We start from the raw sequence: 24,255 nt of genomic DNA on the forward strand, positions 1-24,255 counted from the left end.
AAATACTGAAGTTTAAGAAACAAAAAAATACCACTTTTTTTTCTTTTAAAGAATCATTATCTTCAAAATAACTTCAACTTACTGCCCAATACTATGAAGAGGAAATGTTTTATTCATTATAATTACTGTTAAAACATCTGTATCTTACAACAATATGCAATTTCTATCAATATTTACCGAATTTCGTGCAACCACCTCCACATTGAAAGAGTGGTAAACCTGCCACATAAAACGGGGCGTATCAAAATATGTATGATAACCATACACTTAAAAATCACTTTAAAATATATTGTATTTTTACATTTTTACATCAACATATCCATTTGTCTAATAGTTCATGTGTTTTGTAATAATTGGCAGCATTTTTGGATATCTTGGTGGCACATACAGTAATGGCAGCTATAACTGATGATGTTTTTGATTTTAGGAAATAATTTAAATGCTTTTCATACATTCATCTAAAATGAGGGAATTGTAAACTGTTGTAGAAACTGTACCCTTTTGTGTTATTTTAGATTTAGAAATATATACTTTAATAATGATGAATCAAAACTAGTACATACTTCATTCACCTTTATGCAACTTTTTAAAGTATGTTACATAAAAAATGCACTTAAAATGTTAATCTGTTTTTTTTTCTATTTGCCATCATGAATGTGTCTCTTTGTGTAGAAACAGAACAATAAACATTAAGTAATAAAATAGTATCTTCTAGAATGACAGAAACTAGCACAGCGCTATAAACGCAACACGCTAGGGGTAAAAACCCAAGAAAAAGATCATATTCACATGGGTTCTAAAATAAGGCATAAATATCTCCATTTTTCCAGATAGAGAAAATTTCAGCTATAAAAATTAATGACAGAGAAAGCTTTAAAAAAATAGATAAAAGGAATGTGCTTTTGAAACTAGGCACTTTGCCAGTTGTGATTACTGTCTAATTCTGCAAATATGTTTTAAAGCCAAGCTTGTCAAATGAGCTTGAAAAAATTACCAGAATTATGAAATCTTCTGTACAGACAACTGTCCTGGGATCCCTGGAGACTCTCTCATAGTAAATCTTGTATGGTGGCCAAAACCAGTCAAAACATTCTCTATTCAGATTTTCTTCACTTGGTCTTTTCATCACAATTTTAATGTTAGAAGGATGTTAGCACTGGGTGCTACAGATCCTAAGCAATTAACTTATTTATCTACATTTCCCAGTTATGTGGTGGAGCGGGGTGCTGAACTATTGACATGCTTTTGGAAGAATGGATGAGTCTAGAAAAGGAAAGAAATGAAAAAAAAAAAAAGAAATGTAGGAGAGTAAAGATTCACTAAAGCTTATAGATACTTCATCATAGCAATTAAATTAGAGCCACATATTAAGGAATTATCAGCATTGAAAAATAATTGATAGATTCTAGTTTGGAGTCCCATGTTTTAGCAGACTATTTTCTCTCAAAAGAAATATTTGAATCCTTTTTGTGTTTGTAGACTGTAACATTTTATTAAAATTTGTGATAGATACATACCTGGTATTTGACAACATTTGATATGCCTTGTTTTTCAGTATAAAGTTATGCTTTTATTAAAAAATACTTTTAAACATATTTAGAGAAATCTTTACTTATTTTGATTTACATATATATATATTTTTTTTCTTGTGAAGATTTCTCTTACAGTTGGTTGGTACATTCCTAGAGATGAGACCCTTGTGATGTGTTCCTCTCTGCAAGGTCTGGAGTATGCATTCAAAACTGAACTAATTGCATCCAGAAGTCTTCAGGTACCCTAGATTCTTTTGGTATTATTCCATTTTTTTGGTATTATTCCTAATTAGGGAGCATTTAAGGAGTCTTAGCCCAACAACTGAGCAGCAGATGACCACACAACACATGGCTCACATTGGCATGTTTTCAGCTTTACTAACTGATTTCCAGCATTTTTTCCTGCTTGTCATTTCTCAAAATTGAATTCCTGTGGGGAAAATTTTTGCCTTGATTTTTGTACTCTTTTTACTGGACTCAACCTTGGCATCACAGTCCAATTTCTGGTCCTTCCATTCAATCAACAAATATTTACTGAATACATTTTATGTGCCATGCACTAGTCTAAGTAAGTGCTTCCTATATATGCCGGAAGCGAACACTGAGGGCTTCCCTTATATAGCTTAGATTCAAGCAGCAGGGAGTGGAGAGGAAGACCATTAATAAGCAGGAAAAAAAAAGGAACATGAAATCGTATGCTAGAATGAAGTAAGTGCTAAAGGAAAAAAAAAAAAAGCCAGAGTAAGGGGTATCTAGAGTAAAGAGAGCTGAGAGTTCCTTGCATTTTAAGGAGGCCGGTCATCGAGAAGGTGATGTCTGAGTGGAGAAAGGAAACAAGGTGGAGAGAATTGTTCTTCACAGAGGGCCCACCAGCATGGAAGCTTTTCTCAGATTCATGGAGAGGCAGGAGGCCAAGAGCGGAGCAGGGGCGATCTGAATGAGAAAGGGAGCCAAGGAGGATGAGGTCAGAGAGGTAGTAGGGGGAGAGTCCAAGCATGGTGTGCTCCATGACAAGGATTTGTTTTCATTCTGAGGAAATCTGGGAGTCAAGGCAGGATTCTGCTCAAATCTTCCAACCACATACTAGTCTCTGTCTTTACGTCCCCTATTCATAACAGAAAGTGTTGAAATACCTCATAATAATAGTAGATTTGTCTGCTTTCCCTGTAGTCTTATAAATTTTGCTTTAAATATTTTATTAGGTGAATACAGTTAGGAGCTGCCACATATTTCTGGTGAATTCAACATTAAAAAATTATTATATCGAGCTATTTCTAATAAACCTGTTTTGCATTCTAAAATCTGTTTTGTCTGAGAGTAATATATAGCTATTACAGTTTCTTTTGGCTACTATTTTCTGGTGTTTTTTTTTTTTTTTTCTTTTCCTACTTTATTGCTTCCAACTTTTCCCCAGCTATTCATGGATATATCTCTTAGAAGAAACAGAGATGAATGTTTATTTTTTCCTTGTTTTCTTTATTCCTTTTATAATCTAACCTGATAATCTCTGTCTTTACATGACACATTTTTTTACATTTGTAGTTATTGTGATTTTTAGACCTTTCATATTTTTATGCTGTTTCATTATCTTTTTTAATTTTACGAGTTGATTAATTTTTGTTATTATTAACCTTGAGTTTTATTCTTTTCTTTTCTTTTTTAAGATTTATTTATTTATTCATTAGAGATACAGACTGAGAGAGAGGCAGAGACACAAGCAGAGGGAGAAGCAGGCTCCATGCAGGGAACTTGATGCGAAACTCGTCCCGGATCCAGGGATCATGACCTGAGCCAAAGGCAGCTGCCCAACTGCTGAGCCACCCAGGCATCCTTATTCTTTTCATTTCATATACTGATTTGAGAATTACACATATAATTTCAGTGTCTAAAGTTTATTTTTGAACATCTAGTATACTTATTCAATTAATTAATGAATATGAAATTATTAGCTTAGTTACCACTGGAAAACACCAGGGGAAAAAAATTTTCAAATTTAGCTAATATACATTGGACCTTAGGAAATTCAACTTTGATCCCTTTACTGTTAGTACTGTATAGTACTCTAGTTGTGTTCTTTTGTTAGGTAGAAGCTAGATATGAGCAGTAAAAGGAATGCCCATAAGCAAAGTCCCAAGTCCTTGAAGGGGACTGATAGAGACCAGAGCTAGAGGCACAGAAGGTGATAAATAGGTTATATACTAGAGGCCAAGAGCACAGCCTGACCTCGTGGCTTCCAGAACCCTGGGACTAAAAGACCAAGAGCCAGAGGTGCAGAGCACGTGCTCACCTATTCCACCTCTGCCCCAGGGTAGCCCGTAGACTCATCATAATGAGTCCACATTGTGGTTGCAGCCCCACTCCCCTCCATGGAGAGAGGTTGCCATGACAGTTCTGGTACAAACCTTGTGGGGTCAAATCCCCCCCAGCCCCAAACTGTGGAAGTAGCTCCCCAAATGACTGGAAGCAGTCTCCACTAGAGACCTCCCTGTCCGTGACCCAAGACCCTGCAGACGCAAAAGGAAAGGACTCCTGTGGCCTTAGGCCCCTCTGGTCCTACGTGCTCTCCCACCTTGAGAGTTTACTGTCCTTAACAGCCTGCTCTGTGCTTGCTGCTTTCTTTCTGTCTTTATTCTAGTGCAGATCATCACCTAATTGTTTGGTGGGTTCCATTAGTGGGCAAACTAAGAACCAAGACTTTTTTTCACACAATGCAGACTCTTCCATGGGTAACACTTTTTTACAAAAGTGATTCTAAATTAAAACATCATTATGAATTTATTCATGTTTTATAATAGCATTATTTTATGCAAACGTTATTTTGAGGATTTGTGCACTTGTTTAACAATTCTTGGGGATCCCTGGGTGATTCAGCAGTTTAGCGTCTGCCTTCGGCTCAGGGTGTGATCCTGGAGACCTGGGATCGAGTCCCGCATCTGGCTCCCTGTATGGAGCCTGCTTCTCCCTCTGCCTGTGTCTCTGCCTCTCTCTCTCTCTCTCTCTCATCAATCAATAAATAATTAAAAAAAAAAACCCACACAATTCTTTGTGCATTATTTCATTTTGCAATGCTTCCTTTCTTCGTGGTGGAGTTATTTTTCCTCTTCCTACTTCATATCTTTTGAAAACTTCTTTATGACAGATGGTTAGTGGTAAGCTTCTTCCCCTTAAGCTATATTTCTCCCTCATTCTTTTAGTTCAGCTGTGCATATAATTTCAGTTTGATAGTTACCTCTATTTTTCTGAAACTTTTGAAGGTATTCATTTTTTTCACTTCCATTTTTATTTTGAGAAGTGGCTATTATTTTTTCATGGTTTCTTTGTAGGTGATCTCTTTTTATTTTGACCCATTATTAAGATCCTCCCAATACCTTTGGTTACCTCCTGCTTACCCACACTGTACCAGTGGATATTTTTTATTCATACCAGTTGGTATATGTTATATTTTCTTTATCTTTACATTTGTGGAGGTTTTTATCCATTCTTGAAAATTTCAAGCATTTTTTCTCAAATTTTGTTTCACCTTCATTTTGTTCTATTCTTTTTTGTTTAGATGTATGTTGGAAACGCTCCATATCCCTTATCTTCCTTCATCTGTTTTACTTTTCTTTCTGCACCTTTTGGACTTAGATCTTAACATCTGAGCTCCAATTTAAATATGCTGTTTTCATTGGATTGATTCTGTTGTTCTGTTGAATTGTAAGTTTCAAAAATGTATTCTTTTTCTTTTCTAGAAGCTAGATTTGTTTGATTTTATTTTGTTGGTTTTATTTTTTATTTTTGCTCTGCCCCTCCCCCCTCTCCATCTGGTTATTTTTATAATGTTTCATTACTTATTTATTTTAATGCACATTTAATTTCTTAAAGCAAATCAAAGATATTATATTTCTTTAATAAAGAAATTTTCAAATTTACCCAGTATACATTGCAGCTTGTTCAAGGCTTAAAATAGCCTGATATTTTGTTGATACTGGCATTTGTCCTCAAGTGAGCTTACCCTTTATTTTTGTTCATTGCTTAGTATTCCTCGCTAGGTGTTTGGTTTTTTTAAAAGATTTTATTTATTTATTCATGAGAGACACACACACACACACACACACAGAGAGAGAGGCAGAGACCCAGGCAGAGGGAGAAGCAGACTCCATTCAGGGAGCCCGACATGGGACTCGATCCCAGCTCTCCAGGATCACACCCCAGGCTGCAGGCATCACTAAACCACTGCACCACCAGAGCTGCCCAGGCTTTAGTTTATAATATGCTTATGATAAGTTAGTTGTGTGTGTGTGTGTGTGTATTTTTTTCTTAGTTGTATTAGAAAGTTCTTTTCGCCTTTTACCTTGGTTACAGATAGACATAACATTTAGTACCGGAAGAAGAGAATGTTTACTTGCATCATTTTGACATTATGTGTGACTGTCTCTAACAAATTGACCAGATGTTAATCTCAATGTAACAAAATTACCATGTTATTCAAAACAATAGGCATTTAAGTTATTTTTTAAAATCCAACTTGGGATCCCTGGGTGGCGCAGCAGTTTGGCGCCTGCCTTTGGACCAGGGCGCGATCCTGGAAACCCGGGATCGAATCCCACGTCAGGCTCCCAGCATGGAGCCTGCTTCTCCCTCTGCCTATGTCTCTGCCTCTCTCTGTGTGACTATCATAAATAAATAAAAAATTTTAAAAATAAAAATAAAAAAATAAAATCCAACTTGGGTGGGTTGGTTAGTTAATTAAATTTGTCTCTAAAATTATTCAGAAGAAATGATACTTATTTTGTTTTATAATTATTCATGATAATATGGGAAAAATGACAATTCTTTGTTACTATATTTTTAGATCCTCTTCATTGTGGTGATTCCAAGGTTCAGAAAGCAAAGTCAGATAATATTATAAGAGAACAGCTTTTATGCATATGTGCTGGATCATCTTTTCCTTATAATGTATATTAAATTTCCATTGTATCCATGTTTTGAATAAAACATATAGCCTAAATTTTTTAGTCTTTCAAGTCAACTATTTCTCAGAATATTATTCATCTTTCTGTGTCATTTAGTGGGCTGGGCTTTTAAGCCTATAGTAAGATATGAGCTTATTCATTTTTGATGTAGCTATTTTGACACTCTTTTTTAGGTATATACATATTTAGATTTCTTATGTCTTCTTGAAGAATTGTCCACATTATCAATATGCAATGCTACTCATCATATTTGATTGCCTTTCTTATTTTGAATTACATTTTGTCTGAAATTAATATAGATATTCCAGCTTTGTTTTGATTTTGTGTCAGCATTGTATACCTTTCCCCATCTTAGCTTTTTTAAAAAAAGATGTATTTATTTATTCATGAGAGACATACACAAAGAGAGGCAGAGACACAGCCAGAGGGAGAAGTAGGCTCTATGCAGGGAGCCTGATGTGGGACTCGATCCCAGGACCCCAGGATCACGACCTGAGCCAAAGGCAGACACTCAACCACTGAGCCACCCAGGCGTCCCAACCCATCTTAGCTTTTAACCTGTCTGTGTTTATATTTAAAATTCACTTATTGTAGATATTGGGGTTGGGTCCTGTTTTTGTTTTTGTTTTTGTTTGTGTGTTTTTTATGATAGAGACAGAGAGAGAGGCAGAGACACAGGCAGAGGGAGAAGCAGGCTCCATGCAGGGAGCCCGATGCAGGACTCTATCCCGGGACTCCAGGATCAGGCCCTGGGCCGAAGGCAGGCGCCAAACCGCTGAGCCACCCAGGGATCCCTGGGTCCTGTTTTTCTTAATCTGAAAATCTTTATGTTTTAATTGGTGTATTTAGATCATTCACATTAAAATAATTATTGACATAATTGGATTAATATGTACCATTATTGTTCATTGCATTTTCCTCTGGGTTTTTTTCCCTCCTTTTTGCCTTATCTAGTATCATTTGAGCACTTTATATGATTCTATTTTGTGTCCCCTCTTAGTATTTTGATACTTGAAAATTTTTTCTAGTGGTTGCTCTAGAGTTTACCACATACATTTTACATGGATCTAGGTTCAACTTCAAAGAGCATTATATGATTTCATGTGCAGTACACGTACCATACAACAGAGGACTCAATTCCTTCCTCTCATCTTTTGCGACACTGCTGTCATTCATTTCATTTACATGTATGCATAGCCACCCAGCACATTTATTACTAGTACTGCTTTGAACAGTTATTTTATTTATTTATTTATTTATTTATTCATTCATTCATTCATTCATTCATTTATTTGAGAGAGAGTACACAAGCATGCACAAGTAAAGGAGGGACACAGAGTCAGGAAGAGGAAGAGAAACTCAAGCAAACTCTCCCCGGAGCACAGAGCCCAAGGCCAAGCTCTGTCTCATGACCCTGAGGTCACGACCTCAGCTGAAACCCAGAGTGGGCCCCTTAATAGTTATTTTTAGATCAATTAACAATAGTGAAGTTGTTTTAAATTTATTTTATCTTTATTTATTCCTTCTCTAGCAGTCTTTCCTTTTGTATAAATCCAAATTTCTAACCTATATTGTTTTTCTTCTGCCTAGGAATTTCTTTTAGTATTTCTTGTAGGTGCAGGGTCTGCTAGAAATAAATTCTTTCAGTACTAATTTCTTTATTATCTTTCAATCTTGAAGGATCATTTACCAGACTATAGAATTCTAGGTAAAGCTTTCCCAAAACTTTAAATATTGTACTCCACTTTCTTCTTGATTACATAGTTTCTGGTAAGATTCCAATGTAGTTCATATTATAGTTCCTCTATAGATAAAATATTTTGATTCCTTTGACTTGCTTCAACATTTCTTTTTTGTCATTTCATTCCTCATTTTAAATATAACATGGAAAAGTTATGAAGTTTTTTTATATGTATCCTTCCTGCATGTTCTCCAAGCTGGTTTGTGAATTTGTGGTTTGGTACTTGTTATAATTTTGTAAAATTCTTGGCCGTTATTTCTTTTTAGTATTTCTTTTGCTCTGTTCTCTTTTCCTTTTCCTTCTGGTATTCTAATTACATACATATTATACCTTTTGAAACTTTCCCACAGATCTCCAATGAGATCTCTGGGTTTTGGGGTGGGTTTTTTTTTTCATACTTTTTCTCCTTGCATTTCAGTTTGGAAGGTTTCTGTTGACCTTTCTTCAAGTTCGTTGAATTCCACTTGTGGCACATTTACTGATGAGCCCATCAAAAGCATTCTTTATTTCTGTTCTTGCATTTTTTATTTCGGAAGTTCCTTTTGATTCTTTTATGGTTTCCATCTCTCTGCTTGCATGACCCATATGCACTTACAGTGTGTCTATTCATCCCATTAGAGCCATAATAGATTAATTACAGTTAGTTCAAATTCCTTTCTGATAAATTCAACATCTGTGTCACATTTGAATCTGGTTGTAATGATTTCTTTTTCTCTTCAGACTATATTCTTTCTTGGCTTTTGGTATGTTTTGTTTATATTTGTTGAAAGCTACATAGGATTTTTCAGGTAACAGGAATTGAAGTAACGGGCTTATAATGTGATGATTTATATCATGATGATATAGACAGATGATTTAATCTGACTGGAAGCTGGGATATATTTAATGTTTCATGGAGCTGTAGGTAGTGTAGGCTTCACATTCTCCCAGTAACCTTATTTTTGTCTTCTCTCTTGATCTTAGGCTTCCTCATTCAGAGTCTGTGTCTTATAGCTCTTTACCTACATCTACTATTATTATACTGGGGTCTTGATGGCAATATGTGGGAGAAGGTGAGCGTTCCATAATCTTATGGTTAAACTTCAGTCTCTTAATGTCTCTATCTGAAGACTATGACAGCATTTTTCTTCCTTCCTCCCAATCTCTTCCGTAGTACAGCAGATTATACATCCCTTTCCTTAGAACTTTCATTTCTGTTTAATGTGTGCTTGATTTTTTCACTTAAGTGAGAGAAAGGAATAGAAGAGCTGGGAGTGGGAAGGAATTATCTTCCTCTTGTTGAAATAAGAATTCAGAATTATGCTATGGCAGAGTCCTTTCACCTGAAGAGTAGGTCTTTCTTCTGAAGAAGGCTTGGCGTATATTCCTCAATGCTCTTGGTATCTCCATTCCCATCTCTGCATCAAAAGACCCCCTCAACTTTCTACTATTACTCATCTACATCCTCTACTCATTCTGTTATAAGTTCAGAAGTTTTTTCCTAAATTTCAAGCGTTCTGGTGTGGTAATAGCTGTAGTTTAGCACATTTTTTTGAAAAAATTTCCTTTTTAATGTAATTTTTCCTGCAACTTACTACTTGCTTTTATTTGTTCAACAAAACTATATACTTGCAGTAGGATAAAATCCAACACATATTCATGATCAAAATTCTCAGTAAAGTAGAAATAGAGAGAAACTTTCAACCAGATAAAGACTATTTACAAAATACCTGTAGCTGATATTATACTTAACGGTGAGATACTCAAATCTTACCAGTAAGGTCAGATATGAAGCAAGGTTATCCTCTTTTGCCACTCTTTTTTAACATTATCCTGAAAGTCTTTGCTAAAAGAATAAAGCAAGAAAAGAAAAAGTATACAGATTAGGAGAAGAAAGCAAAAAACCATTCATATATGACATGATTGTCTATGTAAAAAATCCAAAGGAATCAACAAAGAGCCTCTTGGAACTAATGAATTATTATAGCAAGTTTGGAAAATAGAAGGTTAATTTGCCAAAGTCACTTGTTTCCCTCTATACCAACAATGAACAAATGGAAATTAAAACCACTGTACCATTTGCATTAGCATAAAAAATGTAATATTTAAGTGGAAATATAACATAATATGTGTAAGATTTATATTAGGAATACCATGAAGCTCTGAATAACAGAATCAAAGAAGAAATAAATAAAGTGATGTTCCATGTTCTAGGATCAGAAGACTCAATATTGTCAAAATTTCAGTTCTCACCAACTCGATCTATAGATTCAGTGCCATCCCAATCTAAATCCCAAATTATTTTATGAATATCAACAAATTGATTCTAAACCTCATGTGGAGAGGCAAAAGGCCAGCATAACCAACATAGTATTGAAGAGAAGAACAAAATTGGAGGACTGACACTGCTTGACTACAAGATTTACTATAAAGTTACATAGTATTTAAAAGAGTATGGTTTTGCTAAGAGAATAGGTGAGTTAACCAATAGAACAGAATAAAGAGCTGAGAAATAGATTCCCATAGGAATGCCTGGGTGGCTCAGTGGTTGAGCGTCTGCTTTTGGCTTAGGATGTGATCCCAGAGTTCTGGGATCAAGTCTCCCATCGGGCTCCCTGCATGGGGCCTGCTTCTCCCTCTGCCTGTGTCTCTGCCTCTCTCTCTGTATCTCTCATGAATAAATGAATAAAATCCTTAAAAAAAAAGAAATAGATTCCCATAAATATAGTCAACTGATCTTTGACAAAGGAGGAAAAGCAGTAATGGAGTAAAGATAATATCTTTAAACAAATGGTTCTAGAACAACTAAATGTCCAGTTGTTAAAGAAATGAATCTAAATGGAAAGCTTACACCCTTCACACAAATTAGCACAAAATGGATCATAGGCTTAAATTACAATGCAAAACTATAAAATCCTAGAAAATAACATGGGAGAGAAACTGTGGTGATGTGATTTTACATACAAAATCAAAGACATGATCCATAAAAGAAGTAATTGATAAACTGGACTTCATTACAATTTAAAAAAACAGTCTGCTCTGTGAAATACAATATGAAGAGAATTAGAAAACAAGCCAGAGACTGGAAAAAATATTTGCAAAGCACACATCTGATAAAGGACTGCATGCAGTCCCTTGCCATAAAATCTAACAATCACACTTGGTATTTACTGGACAGAGTTGAAAACTATGTCCACACAAAACCTGGCATAATAGATTTTTATAGTGGCTTTATTCATAATTGTCCAAACTTGGAAGTAACCAGAATGTCCTTCAATAGATTAATGGATAAACAAACTGCAGTATATAAAGATAATGTAATGTTCTTCAGCATTCAAAAGAATAGAGTTATCAAACTATGAAGACATGGGGGAAACCGAAATGCATACCGAATTTTTACCAAGTGAAATAAGTCACTCTGAAAAGTCTACATATCATATGATTTCAGTTATATGACATTCTGGAAAAGACAAAACCAGGAAGACAATAAAGAGATCACCGGCGGCCAGGATTGGGAGGGGTGGGGAGAGATGAATAGGCCAAGCAAAGGTGATGTTTAGGGCACTGAAACCATGTGAGATGATGGCAGTGTAAACACTTATACATATACCCAAACCCATAGAATGTACAATACTAACAGTGAGCCTGTGGGTAAACTATTGACTTGGGGTTTATGGGATTATGAGGTGTCCATATAGGCTTCTTCCTGGTAAAAAAGTGTATAATTCTGTGAGTGTGAGTGATGTTGATAGTAGGAGTATAGGGGAAACCTCTGTACCTTCCTCTCAATTTTGTTGTAAACCTAAAACTTCTCTGAAGACTTTATTCAGAAGATTTTTTAAAACCCAAGCAATTAGTAAATTGATTACCTATGTTGTACTTGCCACTTTCATAAGTGCTAAAAGCCTCTAAAAGAATAAGATGAACACTATTCAAAAGTCATTTACATTTTATTAGCTGCAAAAATAATATGATTAATATATAAAAATGTAATTTAATACATTTAATAATACATACTTGAATAAAATGTAGGTGGTAAGATACTTTCTTTTTCAAAGTTAATTGAAAAAAGTAATAATCAACAAAAATTTTAAGAATGATCTAACACTAAAAAAATGAGAAGCCCACATGAATACTCTTATAATCATACCTCTGACTTTGGAAAAGAAACTAAAGTATCTTGGGATAATAAATATTCTTTCAGGTTTTACACAGAAAATATTGACTTTTTCTTCCTGATGTCCTTTTGCTATATCTTTTTATGACTTCTTTCTTTGTTAAACAGAAGATCCACAGTGTATTTGAGGCCAGTTTCCTGTAAGGATTTTTTTTTCCTTTACTTTTTCTGTAATGTTGAAAAAATGGATTTATTATGCAGAGACATTTTAAGAGTTTACTATTAATCAAATTGAATTTTAAAAACTTAAACTTACATAAGCTCATAACGTAAAAACAAAACAAAACAACTACTCCATACCAAATCAATAATGAACATACTTCCTTTTAGAAAGTAAAATAAACAGAGATTCCAAATCTCAAACTCAATTACTAGAAAAAACAAAATGAATTCTAATTTATTTGGGGAGCACTTAGAATATTTTTACGCAAACAATGAACAAATAAGTTAGCTTTCCAATTCCTACAAGACTTATGTACCTAAATTATTCATAGAAAATTAAATATGTGTTCTAAGCAAAATACTCCCTTCTTACACAAGGGATGGCATAAAAATAATTAACCTTTATTTGAGACTTTAACTTGAATTTTTGAATATATAATATGTTCCATTTGGAACACAAATGTTTTGATGGGCCACTCTGGCAGCAAGAAAACAATCACATCCATTTCCTTCTGCAAGAATTCATAAATAAAATAATTTCTTTTAAGAAACAAAACTGCACAGTTTCATAAGAAAATAGAAAATTATCTTAAAATCAAAATAACTTCCCATATTCTTGTATTGTATATGTGATATTTGTGATTGGACTATGAAGGAAGGAAAATATAGTGGATCATAAAAGGTATCATTCTTAAGTATGATTATTTCTAATCTTTTGTAGCAGGGTTTATAGAACTACAGTGAGCTAGAATCCAGGAATTGACTATGTCCCAGTGGTAGTACTGGTCAGCTACTAAGTAGATGCGGGTTGGGTTGTTACTATTTCTAGACTTCAATTTCTTCACACATCATTCAGCTATCAGTAAAACCTTCTAAAGACATTAAGAGCAGCTATCAAGTAATTCTTCTTCATACTGTTGAAAGGGAAGTATATTGTTCAATTGGATTAGATTTGCATTTAAAAAATACATTTATTTAATGAAATATAGGCACAGGGTTCTACTTAAGTAGATATAATTGGTCAGAGTTAATCAAAATTTTGTGGCAATATACGCTAAAGGAATCCAGAATGGCATATACCTAGAAACCCGGTATTATTATAGTTTTGGCACCATTATTGAAAAATAATTCCTAAAATGAAGTTAATCGATAAGTTGAATTTGCCAAAATAATATACAACATGCCTTGGACAGAAGGATGTGGAAATAATGCAGCGATACTTTGTTATATTGCATATACCAATAAAATCTGAAAAAGCCCACACAAATTTTCAGAGCTACCATTTGATATCTACAGCCTATACACATTTCGTATGATCTTAGTAGATTAATTTGCTTAAGCAGAGAAAATTTAATTGTGGGCACTCAATGAAACTAGCTTGCAATGTGTTGAGCTGGAAATAAATGACTATATGTTTTTGAAGCTCAAATATTTGTATGCCGCGTTACTGGCTTTATTTACTAAAGACTAATAAATAATATCCTATCTTAATGGGATCCTAGTTGTTAAATTAGATTTAAAATCTATCTGCTTCCAGAATTTACAAGCAAGTCATTTGATTTTTTTGTTACTGTCTTGTACTAGACCATGCTAGCAGAAAGAGCAGTGTAGAGAAAACAGGCCTTCAGTCCCATTGGAGCATGAAGATCTCTGCACTTACAGTTATACATGTTATAGTAAGAATTCTTGATTTTTTTCATAACACAAAACATCAATTTATGATTTTATAATTCATAATAAAACTATCAAGGGGCTGAGTTTTCAATTTATAAGGAAACATGTTATTTATCTATAGAAAAGTCTACCCAAGTAGCCAAATTCTAATTGTAAGGGAATGTGGATGGTTTGAAATAAGAGAAAGTAGCTGTTACAAAGTTCAACGAAATTGCTTCTGCTTTTTGCAAGCAGTTATCACACTATAGTAGTTATTGAGCCATAATTGCATATACTTTTGTTTATCTATTGCATTTTTTATTTACCAGACCATGTATTTCATGAGGACCTTGTCTGTGTTTCCACTCAGGATTTCGGAGAGCCCTCAATATGTGAGCAATAAATATTTGTGGAATGAATAGATAAACAAATGACTGGCTAGTAATGTCTATCTATGCTCTTAGAGACTTTTTAAAGTAGTAATTGAAACTTTAACCGCCAAAAGAAAATAAATAAGATCATTTTTAAGAGTATTTTCAAGCTGGTAGAAAAATAGGAAACACATTTAACTCGCCTCTGTTTTCTTCACAATTGCATAAATGTGTATCATCTCTTTCCTGTAAGCTTGATTCTGGTTAATTGATTGATTGGTTGATTCTTCCTTCTGGTTGCAATTATGATTTACATATATATCTCTATGTATATAATAATAATATAAATAATTATGCATATATACATTGAACTTCTCAAGAATAAATTGCAACCAAGGAAAAGATTAAAGCCCAGGCACTGAAATTTAAAAATATTTCTTGAGCATTATTCACAACAGTCTTCAATAAAAGACTGCATTATAATCATACACAAATATGTATGGTTCTCTCTGCAAAAAGAAAAAAATGGATTCTCTCTTTTCTAAAGAAAAAAATGAATTTAGCCATCAACAGTTGGCCTGAAACTTTTACTTATCTTCTATGCTCTGCATGGTTGCAATGTCTTGCCAACTTCCAGTGAACAGAATTACATGGGTTTTTAAAAGCAAATAAATGAACGTAATCTTACACTAAGGGAAGAGGGAAGGTCAGAAAGAATTCTGTTGTATAAGCACTCAGTCTGTTTGCCATGTGGCATGTTTCCACTGTGATAAAGACGACTACCAAATTCTAAACTGATAGAAATGTTTTGTATGTGCCTGCAGCGTATTTCTGTGCCAGCACTCGGCAGCACATCTAGACCTGAAGTAGAAAAGCCCGCAGAGAGTGAGGCTGTGAAATCCCAAACCTTCATTTTCAGAAGAAGTTTTGCACTGGTAGCAATGTTTTCTTCAGTTGGAAAAACTACTCTCTGTATATTTGCTTCTTTGTGGGTGTATTTGCACACAGATACAGAACTTACACGACCCAGGCCAGACACAGGCATGTAGATGCCGCAGGCAAGCTAATAAATCGGCACTGCATCAAACCAACATGCTTTCACTATTTATTCTGTCTTCATGGAGAAGGAGGTCAACTTCTTTATAGGAGAAAAGGAGAGAAGGCAACTTGATCTCTGATCTCTTCCTAGGTGCTCGGTTTGTCCCTGTCCCATGTTATACTAAGCAAAGCGGTAATCCTGCAGTGAATGGTGCCCATTTTTAGGCAGGCAGTGTAGTATTGTTCTCTTGATACTTGATGACTTACCAGTTTTTTACTCATCTGTTTAAATAAATTATCAAAGAATTCCCACAACGTTATAGAAAAGTATCTACTAAGCATAATCTCTCTGTGTTTACATTTGCGTGATTTTTCAGCCCTTTCTTGAATGGTCTGATACCGAAATCAGGTCATGACCCACAGAGCTGTGCAGCCCACCCAGCCAAAAATGAGGTGGAAGCAACACTCAGGTTTCCATCGTTAACAACTTTATCACTTCAGCACCATCTGTCTTCATCCCCTTTCTCTTCCTCCTTTCTTCTGGAGCCTCCTGCCTGTCCTTTTCTGATTCCTCTCACTCTAACCTCCTTTGCCTTCTTGGCAAAAACCTCATATCGGCCATGTGTATATATTGGAGCAGGTGAGTAAGTATTTTCTCCTCAAATATCATCCATATTCAAATACTCCCTCTAGGTGCCTAAACAGCTTTGTTTCTTTTCAACTATACTGTAAAAATCTAAAGACAAGGGAGGACAGGATTTGGTGAGTGGTACAGAATGCCTATGGTCATACTGCCTACAGAGGTACTTAAGGGATTTAGTGGGTTTTTTTTAAATCACAATATTTCATTTCATGAGTTAAAAGTTTTACAGAGTATCAAGTTCAGTGACAAAGGCATAATTTATTTTAATGTGGCTAACTTAATTTCCAAACATAAATAAATGGAAGCTAGTTTTCATATATTTCTGCTAGACACCAGATGTTGGATTATAAGTGTATATAAATGAACATATACATAAGAACACATCCGTGTGAGCACACACACCGAGTGTACACACACAGTATGAACAATCTCTGGAAGCCAAAGGGATAACAAGCTTTGACAATATTACATATTGATCGCTTTCCCTGAGATACACAAATATACACATATGCACATTTACTCATAATCAGAAATCATACCTGAATAAATACTTTTTATTCTTTTTAGGTAACTAGGATAGGCTTAAAAGAACCTTTTATTTTGAAGTATAGACTCAAAGGAAGTTGCAAAACAGTAGAGACTGCAATATACTCTTTACCCACTTTCCCCCAAGAGTGGCATCTTACACAGCTGTAGTATAATTTTAAAACCAGGAAATGACATGTTTCTACTGAGTAGACAATAGTATTTTCACCATTTTTAAATCTGTATTTATTTGTGGAAATATAAAGTTCTTTGCAATTTTATCAAGTGTATGGATTTGTGTAACTGCCACCAAAATCAATATGTAGAGCCATCCCCTCACCACAGAACAATTCCAACATGCTGTGTCTTTGTATTCATATCCACAAACCCACCACACACACACTACCTGTTCCCTGGAAACCACTAATATGTTCTCCATCTTTATATATTTATCATTTTGAGAATGTCATATAAATGGAACAATACAGCTTGAACATTTTAAGACTGAGATTAAGATTGTACTTCTTCAGCATTCCTATTGTGTTCATATTTTTTATTTACTTTCTAATTGGATAGCTTGTTTTTCTTCTGTTGAGTTTGAAGAGTTCTTTATATACTCTAGATATAAAACTTTTATGTTAGATACATAGTTTGCATATATTTTACCTGGGTTCTGGCTTGATTTAAATCCACGTTACATAGGGCCTTTTGCATTACATGTTTTTAGTTTTGATCAAGTCTCATTTGTTAATTTTTTTCTTCTCTTGATTATATTTTCAGTATCACGTCTAAGAACTCTTCACCTATCAATGAGATTCACAGGATTCTTCTATTTTCTTCTGAAATTTTTATAATTTTATATTTTAATATTTAAACACAAAAATTATTTTGAATCAAGTTCTCTTTTCTGTTCTTTTAATCCGTAGGTCTTTTCCTCTGCCAATACCACAGTACCTTGATTACTGTAGTTAAATAACAAGTTTTAACATTTGGTAGAGTGATTTCCCCATTTATTCTTCTTTCTAAAATTTGTTTTAGTTATTCTAGTTACTTTAACTTTCTGTATGAATATTAGAATAAGCTTGCTTATGTGTATAAGAAATCTTGCAAGGATTTTGATAGGCCTTGATTTAAGCTTATATATTTATGTTGGAGAAGATTGACAACTTTACTGGATTGAGTTTTCTAACCCATTAACTCATTATCTGTCCTTACTTTTTTTGATTTTTTATTATTTCTTTCATCGGTATTTTGTGATTTATAGTGTATGGTTCCTTTATGTGTTTTGTTAGATTTGTAAGTCGGCATTTTGCTGTTTTTGGAGAAATTATAAAAGGTTTTGTGAGTTTAGTTTTGGTTTCTACTTGTGTGTTGCTAGTACGCTAGAAGCATGGTGGGGGCAGGGGGCTTTATCTCGTGCCTTGCTAACTCACTTACTGGTTCTGAAAGTGTTTTTTTGTTGTTTGTTTGTTCCTTCCTTATAATTTTCTATACTGACAATCAATCATGTCATCAGCAATAAAGTCTAAGGAGCAGTTGTATTTCCTCCCTTTCCTGTTCACATGTCTTTTATTTCCTTCCCTTATACATTATTGTGCTGGCTAACACTTTCAGTTTATTCTGAATGGTCAAAGGTATTATTGGTTTTTTTCCTTTGATTTTAGGGGAAACATTGTCTTTCATCACTACATATGATGTTCGCTGTAGTTTTATAGATGCTCTTGGTCAGATTGAGGAAGTTTCCTTATCTTAATTTGCTAGAAGCTTTTTATAAAATTATTTATCATAAATGGTTGTTTGTTGAATTTTGTCAAATAATTTCCTTGTATCAATTCCTATGAGCAATGGCTACATGCCAGTTACTAGAGGATGTGTTAGTTTGCTCCATCATTGAAACCACATTAGTACAACACCTGCAATAGCAGTCACCCTGTAGTGAAACTGACAAAAGTCCACTGTTGTTCTCTGAGATCCATCTGTCTTCTGCACAGACTAGATAGGAAATGTGATAGGAATTACCACTCCTACAACTTTCATGTCCATTATGGTGACACTAATGTCTAATGATCCCTCTAAGAATATGGTATTGCTTTTGGTTTACTATTTTCCTAGGTAAAGGTAGTTCTTGTGGCTTGATCCAACTTCATTACTTCCGTCATTATCCCAGAGCCTTTGAATCTGTTTCTATGCCTGTTTCCCAGATATCTGTCTGTATCAATTAAAAAGCTCAAGTTGTTATTTTTGATATAGTGCATCTCACCATGGGTCAAACTTTGGGTCTTACCTTTAGGGAACTGCTGAAATTTTGGTCTAGGCACTATGGGATAGACAAAGTGACCAATGAAAAAAAGCAGATTCCAGAAACAGTTTTCAGAATTTAATTTATGATAATTATGGTAGGATAGATTGGTAGCTGAAATAATGGAATTTTCAGTAAGTGATACAGAGATAATTGGTTAGTCATAAGAGTAAAACAAGGAAATGATGGGGGAAGAGAGGTGGAAAGATTGGATTCTTGCTTCATACATAATCAAGGATACTGTCCAGGCTGATTAAAGATCTAAATGTGAAAAGCAAAAATGGAAACTTTTACAAAGCAACATAGATTTTATTATTCTACTTTGGAAATGGGGAGAATTTCTTAAGTCACAAAAAAATGAATGAAGACAATAAAGAAATGGATTGAGAAATCTGACTAAGTTAACATAATCATTTCTGTTTATAAAAATTAAGAATGGGAAAAGACAAGCTGTGATGTGGGAAGAGAGAATTGCAACATATATTATCAGTAAAAGATTAGTATCCAGGATATAGAAAGAACACCTTTGAATCAATATGAAAAACTCAAGCAACTACATGGGGAAGTGGGTAAAAATTAATTCAAATGCACATGATAGGAAATATTCAGGGTGCATAATCATGAAAAGGTGTTATCTTTAATTAGTAATCAGAAAAATTTCAATTAGATATTATAATGTTAAGTGCATGTACACACATACACATGCACACACACAAATTAGCAAAAAAAATCAAGTGGGCAAGGATATGGAGCAAAGAAAATGGTATCCACTGCTGGTGGTAGTTAAAATTGAGTACAAGCTTTTTGGAAAACTGGCACTACCAATTAAGGATGAGGATTTCCATATATTATGGGCCAACAATTCCACTCTTAGATAGATATACATATGTTAAAGCATAAGACTGGATTACTGCATATGTGATCCAGGAGTCCTGTATAAAAGCTGTGGCAATGTTCATAATTTAAAAAAAGACTGAAAAATCCCCAAAAGAAGCAACAACCCAAATGCATATCATCAATACAATATACTAATGAATTACTTAATCAATTAATTTATTTGAGAGAGAAAGAGCACACATGTGGTGGGGGAGGGGCAAAGGGAGAGGGAGAGAGAGAAACCAGAGCAGATTCCAGGCTGAGTGTGGAGCCCTACACAGGGCTCAAGCTCATGATGCTGAGATGAGACCTGAGCCCAAACCAAGAGTGGATATGCTTAACCAACTGCTCCATCCATGCACCCCATAAATGATTTACTTTGTAATGACACATTGGATGCCATTGGTGAATTGGATGTCAGTGGTAAAAATAATAAAATCTGAGAGTATGACCATGGATAAATCTCAAAAAACATACTATAAAATGGAATAAGTCACAAAAGAATATGTGCAGAATAATCCCATTCGTTAAAAGTAAAAATAAAATAAAGGCAAATAATAGATTTTTAAGAAGTGCATAATAATATATTCACAATTTTTTCAGGATATATAATAACATTACAGAAAGATAAGGAAATGATTAACAAAATATTCAAGAGTGAAGCTTACCTCTTCGAAAGTGACTAAATCTGATCCATCCAGGCATCATTTTTACCAGCAAAATTCTATTTTTTAATTGAATAAGGGTAATACAGTGGTTATTTATTATTATTGCTTAAACTATACTTATAATTGCATACAGTATTTTTTACATGTGTTGAGTTTCCCAATAAAATAACATGAAATAGAAAAAAATGGTACTGCTCCATTTTATTTTACTTTAATCAGCTACTCTAGTCTTTTCTCTCTGATATGGATACACACGTACACACAACTCCCTTTTGCTTTTTGCTTCACGTTCTCCACAACTTAACTTTATGTTTGATGACCTTATGAACTAAATAAATAGAAGAATGTGTTTTTTTCTTCATACAATAGTTTTTTTTTTCAGCACAGTTGCATTTTAATCCTATTTCTTGTACTCTAAATATGATTCATACATTTGAATATTGTCAGAGCTTCCTGTGGAATGTGGAAGGAGGGGACAACCTAAAGATTTTAAAGTCAGTTTTAATTTTTAAAAAGCTTCTAGGAATTTTATAAAATCTGGAATTTTTAAGGATAAAATCAGCCTACCGTTTTTATTTATATGTCATCTTTATGTATCCATCTGCTTAATAAGCTGCTAGATAAGCTGCTTTTCATATCATTGTAACTGATATAAACCACATAATCAAATACTGAAAATACACAGGCATTTATCAGGAGAAAAATATGTCCTGTTCTCCTTTAGGAGTTAGATTTATTTTCTAATCATGAATTAACATCTTTCCTTGTAATTCATTGGATTTTATTGTAACTCTCCCTGGGTTGGGCCCCAAATAATCCTAAATCTATCACTCAGACTTAAATTGTGCTATGCCCCAGGTGAACATGTCCTAGCACACTGCCAAAGTTAATATCTGTCCAACTGGTCATGTACTTGCTGACCTTAGAAAAGTGCTTATCTGTGTGATATCAAGGATGATAGGAATAACAACTGTGATATTTGTTTAGAGTACTTTGTAGTTCACAATGGGATATAAAGTATATTATTATATCCCATCCTTGGACAAATAAATGACTGATGCTATTATTTTACAGATTAGGGAAGCAGGCTCAGAAAACTTAAGAGACATGCCAAAATTCCACAACATTTTAGTTTTGGGCGATAGCTCTTCATGATGTGTTTATCTTGTAAGCTAAGGCATTAACTGCTCTTTGGCTCTGGACTATCATTTCAAGAACATTTTTGTGTATAGAATAACTGTGTAAGATTAAGAGAGCGTCTCTTCCAGAGCAAAGGTCAGTTTGCTTACAGCCCATCATAAAAAAAATTTGGGTTCCTTTAGTTTGATATTTCTTAGCTGTGATGCAAACCTACTGTGTTGCCCGTTCCTGTGGGATCTTTCACTTTGGTCCTTTCCAAATTGGGAACAAGGGGAACTGACATGAAAATGAAGCCACGGATAATGGAGTCCTTTGTCTCTAATATAGAAGTCTTGTGTTTTCTGCCAGCATCCATAAAGCTGGCCAACTGCTAGTTTGAAAGTATGGTAAAATCTCTGACCTGTCACAGTTCTTGAAAAGAAATTGTAGAGTAGAGGAGCCAAATACTTCTTTACTTTCATAGTTGAGTACACATTGTATATAGTACCATGAGCCCCAAGACCCCAAATCAATATATTCAGATCCCCAGGACCTTTTATTTTTGGCAAGATATGGGAGGATGCACGTTATTGCTTCCAAACTGAGCTAAGTATCTCATATAAACCACTTTGATTTTGGGTGTTTGTGTGTATAGGCTCTCTCTGGAAGGATACAACCAGCTGGTGGCAATGGTAGCATTCAGCAAAGGCAGCTACACACTTGAAGATGTGACGCAGTTTTCTTGTTAACCATACTTATATTTATACTTGATGAATACTGCTCTTTGCAGAAGGCCGTATACTATAACATTCAATAAAACCAAGCTCTCTAGGTTTATATTCTCAGCCAATTGACTATAATACATTTATCAGGTTACTTGAAATTAATTTCTATATGCTTCAACTTCCTTATTTGTAAAATTGTGCTATTATAGTAACCACCTTACAGGTTGTGAGGATTAAAGGAGCTACTACCTAAAATGTTTTAACATTGTGCCTTAGAATAAGAGTTCCACTGGGACGTCTGGGTGGCTCAGTGGTTGAGCATCTGCCTTTGGCTCAGGGCATGATCCCGGGGTCCCTGGATCAAGTCCCACATCGGGCTCCCTGCGAGGAACCTGCTTGTCCCTTTGCCTGTGTTTCTGCCTCTCTCTCTCTGTGTCTCTTATGAATAAATAAATAAAATCTTAAAAAAAGAATGAGTTCCAGTAAGTATTAGCAATAATGATTCAAAGTCATTTTTAAATGATTTTCACATTAATGTTCTCCTAAATTAATTTTAAATAACAGTATTTCTTTACATGAATCCAGGTTGCAACATAAAGTGAAATTACTGATAAATAAACAAACCTGTACAAACCAATGGCTTCTCCTTCGTGCTGAGATGCAAATGACGGATGGTAGAACCTACACGTTGACTATGTGCTGCTTGAGAAGAGGCACGAGAAGAGCACTGGATACACCACGATGGGCTGATCATGAGTAGATGCGGTAAAGAAATTGTGCAAGGGACTCTCAGCGTTGAAAACACAATATTTTCAGTGACAAATTTGTCCCTCAGATGAGCACTGGTCCAATAAATGGTTACTAATTAATCCCATTCCCTTGAGTTTCTTATTCACTCATTGATTCCTTAATTCAACAGCTATTGATTTAGCAGCTTCAACCTTTCTCCCAGGCTAGTGATGAAAAGAAATGTTAATCAATTAATACATGATCTGTGATAAGTATTATTATTATAACCATATAACACGTGAAGACTGAGGCTTAAAAATGTTGTCTACGTTGCTGAAAACCACACAGCTCAGTTTTCTTATTCGTCAAATGTTGATTTAAAATGTTACCAAATTTTTGAGGTTTAAGTGAGGTAATAATAGGAAATCACTTACTCCAGGGCTTTTGACACTGATCTCAGACACACCATCATTCTTGAACAGTCTCCCAAATGCCAGGAATTAACTCAATCTAGTATTGCCTTTTTTTTTTTAATAATAAGTAACAATACCACTTATGCAGATAATTGCCATATTCCTATAACATATCTGTTAATAAATTTTTCCTTTCCCTTAAGTGATGGAGCATCTCTGAAATTAAAATTCTAGAAGCTCAGCCTGGGCCCTGGCCTGGGGAGAATTCTCTCTTCATTGCATAATTACTAGCTGACTGTCCGTGTTGAGTCTTAAGACTCATTTTTTAATGTCTTAAGACCCCATTTTTTGATGACCTGTCTCCTTCTCAACTTGGTACATGTTAGCAAGGTGTGCTTACCAGGCATGAATTACAGTTGGGAACGATACAAAGTTTATCATAACCTAAGTCAAAAATGAGAGGCAATGCCATTGGAAGGTAAGTCAGGGGAATCCCTGGGTGGCTCAGCGCTTTGGTGCCTGCCTTGGGCCCAGGGCGCGATCCTGGAGTCCCGGGATCGAGTCCCACATCGGGCTCCCTGCGTGGAGCCTGCTTCTCCCTCTGCCTGGGTCTCTGCCTCTCTCTGTCTCTCTATCATGAATAAATAAAT

The 24,255-nt window shown here is 34.7% G+C and overlaps 1 protein-coding gene across 1 annotated transcript in view; it reads left to right on the forward strand.

Annotated features, from left to right (window-relative positions):
• Positions 1-23,309, forward strand: part of LOC125752887 (uncharacterized) — a 71,301-nt gene extending 47,992 nt beyond the window's left edge. Inside the window, exons 5-6 of the mRNA XM_049096287.1 lie at positions 1,655-1,771; positions 23,049-23,309. Of these exons, the coding sequence (XP_048952244.1) occupies positions 1,655-1,703 (49 nt within the window). The 3' untranslated portion in view covers positions 1,704-1,771; positions 23,049-23,309. The remainder of the gene's footprint in view (positions 1-1,654; positions 1,772-23,048) is intronic.
• Positions 23,310-24,255: the final 946 nt, after the last annotated feature.

This window comes from Canis lupus, chromosome 18 (genome assembly GCF_003254725.2).
Source record: "Canis lupus dingo isolate Sandy chromosome 18, ASM325472v2, whole genome shotgun sequence".
NCBI classification, from domain to species: domain Eukaryota; kingdom Metazoa; phylum Chordata; class Mammalia; order Carnivora; family Canidae; genus Canis; species Canis lupus.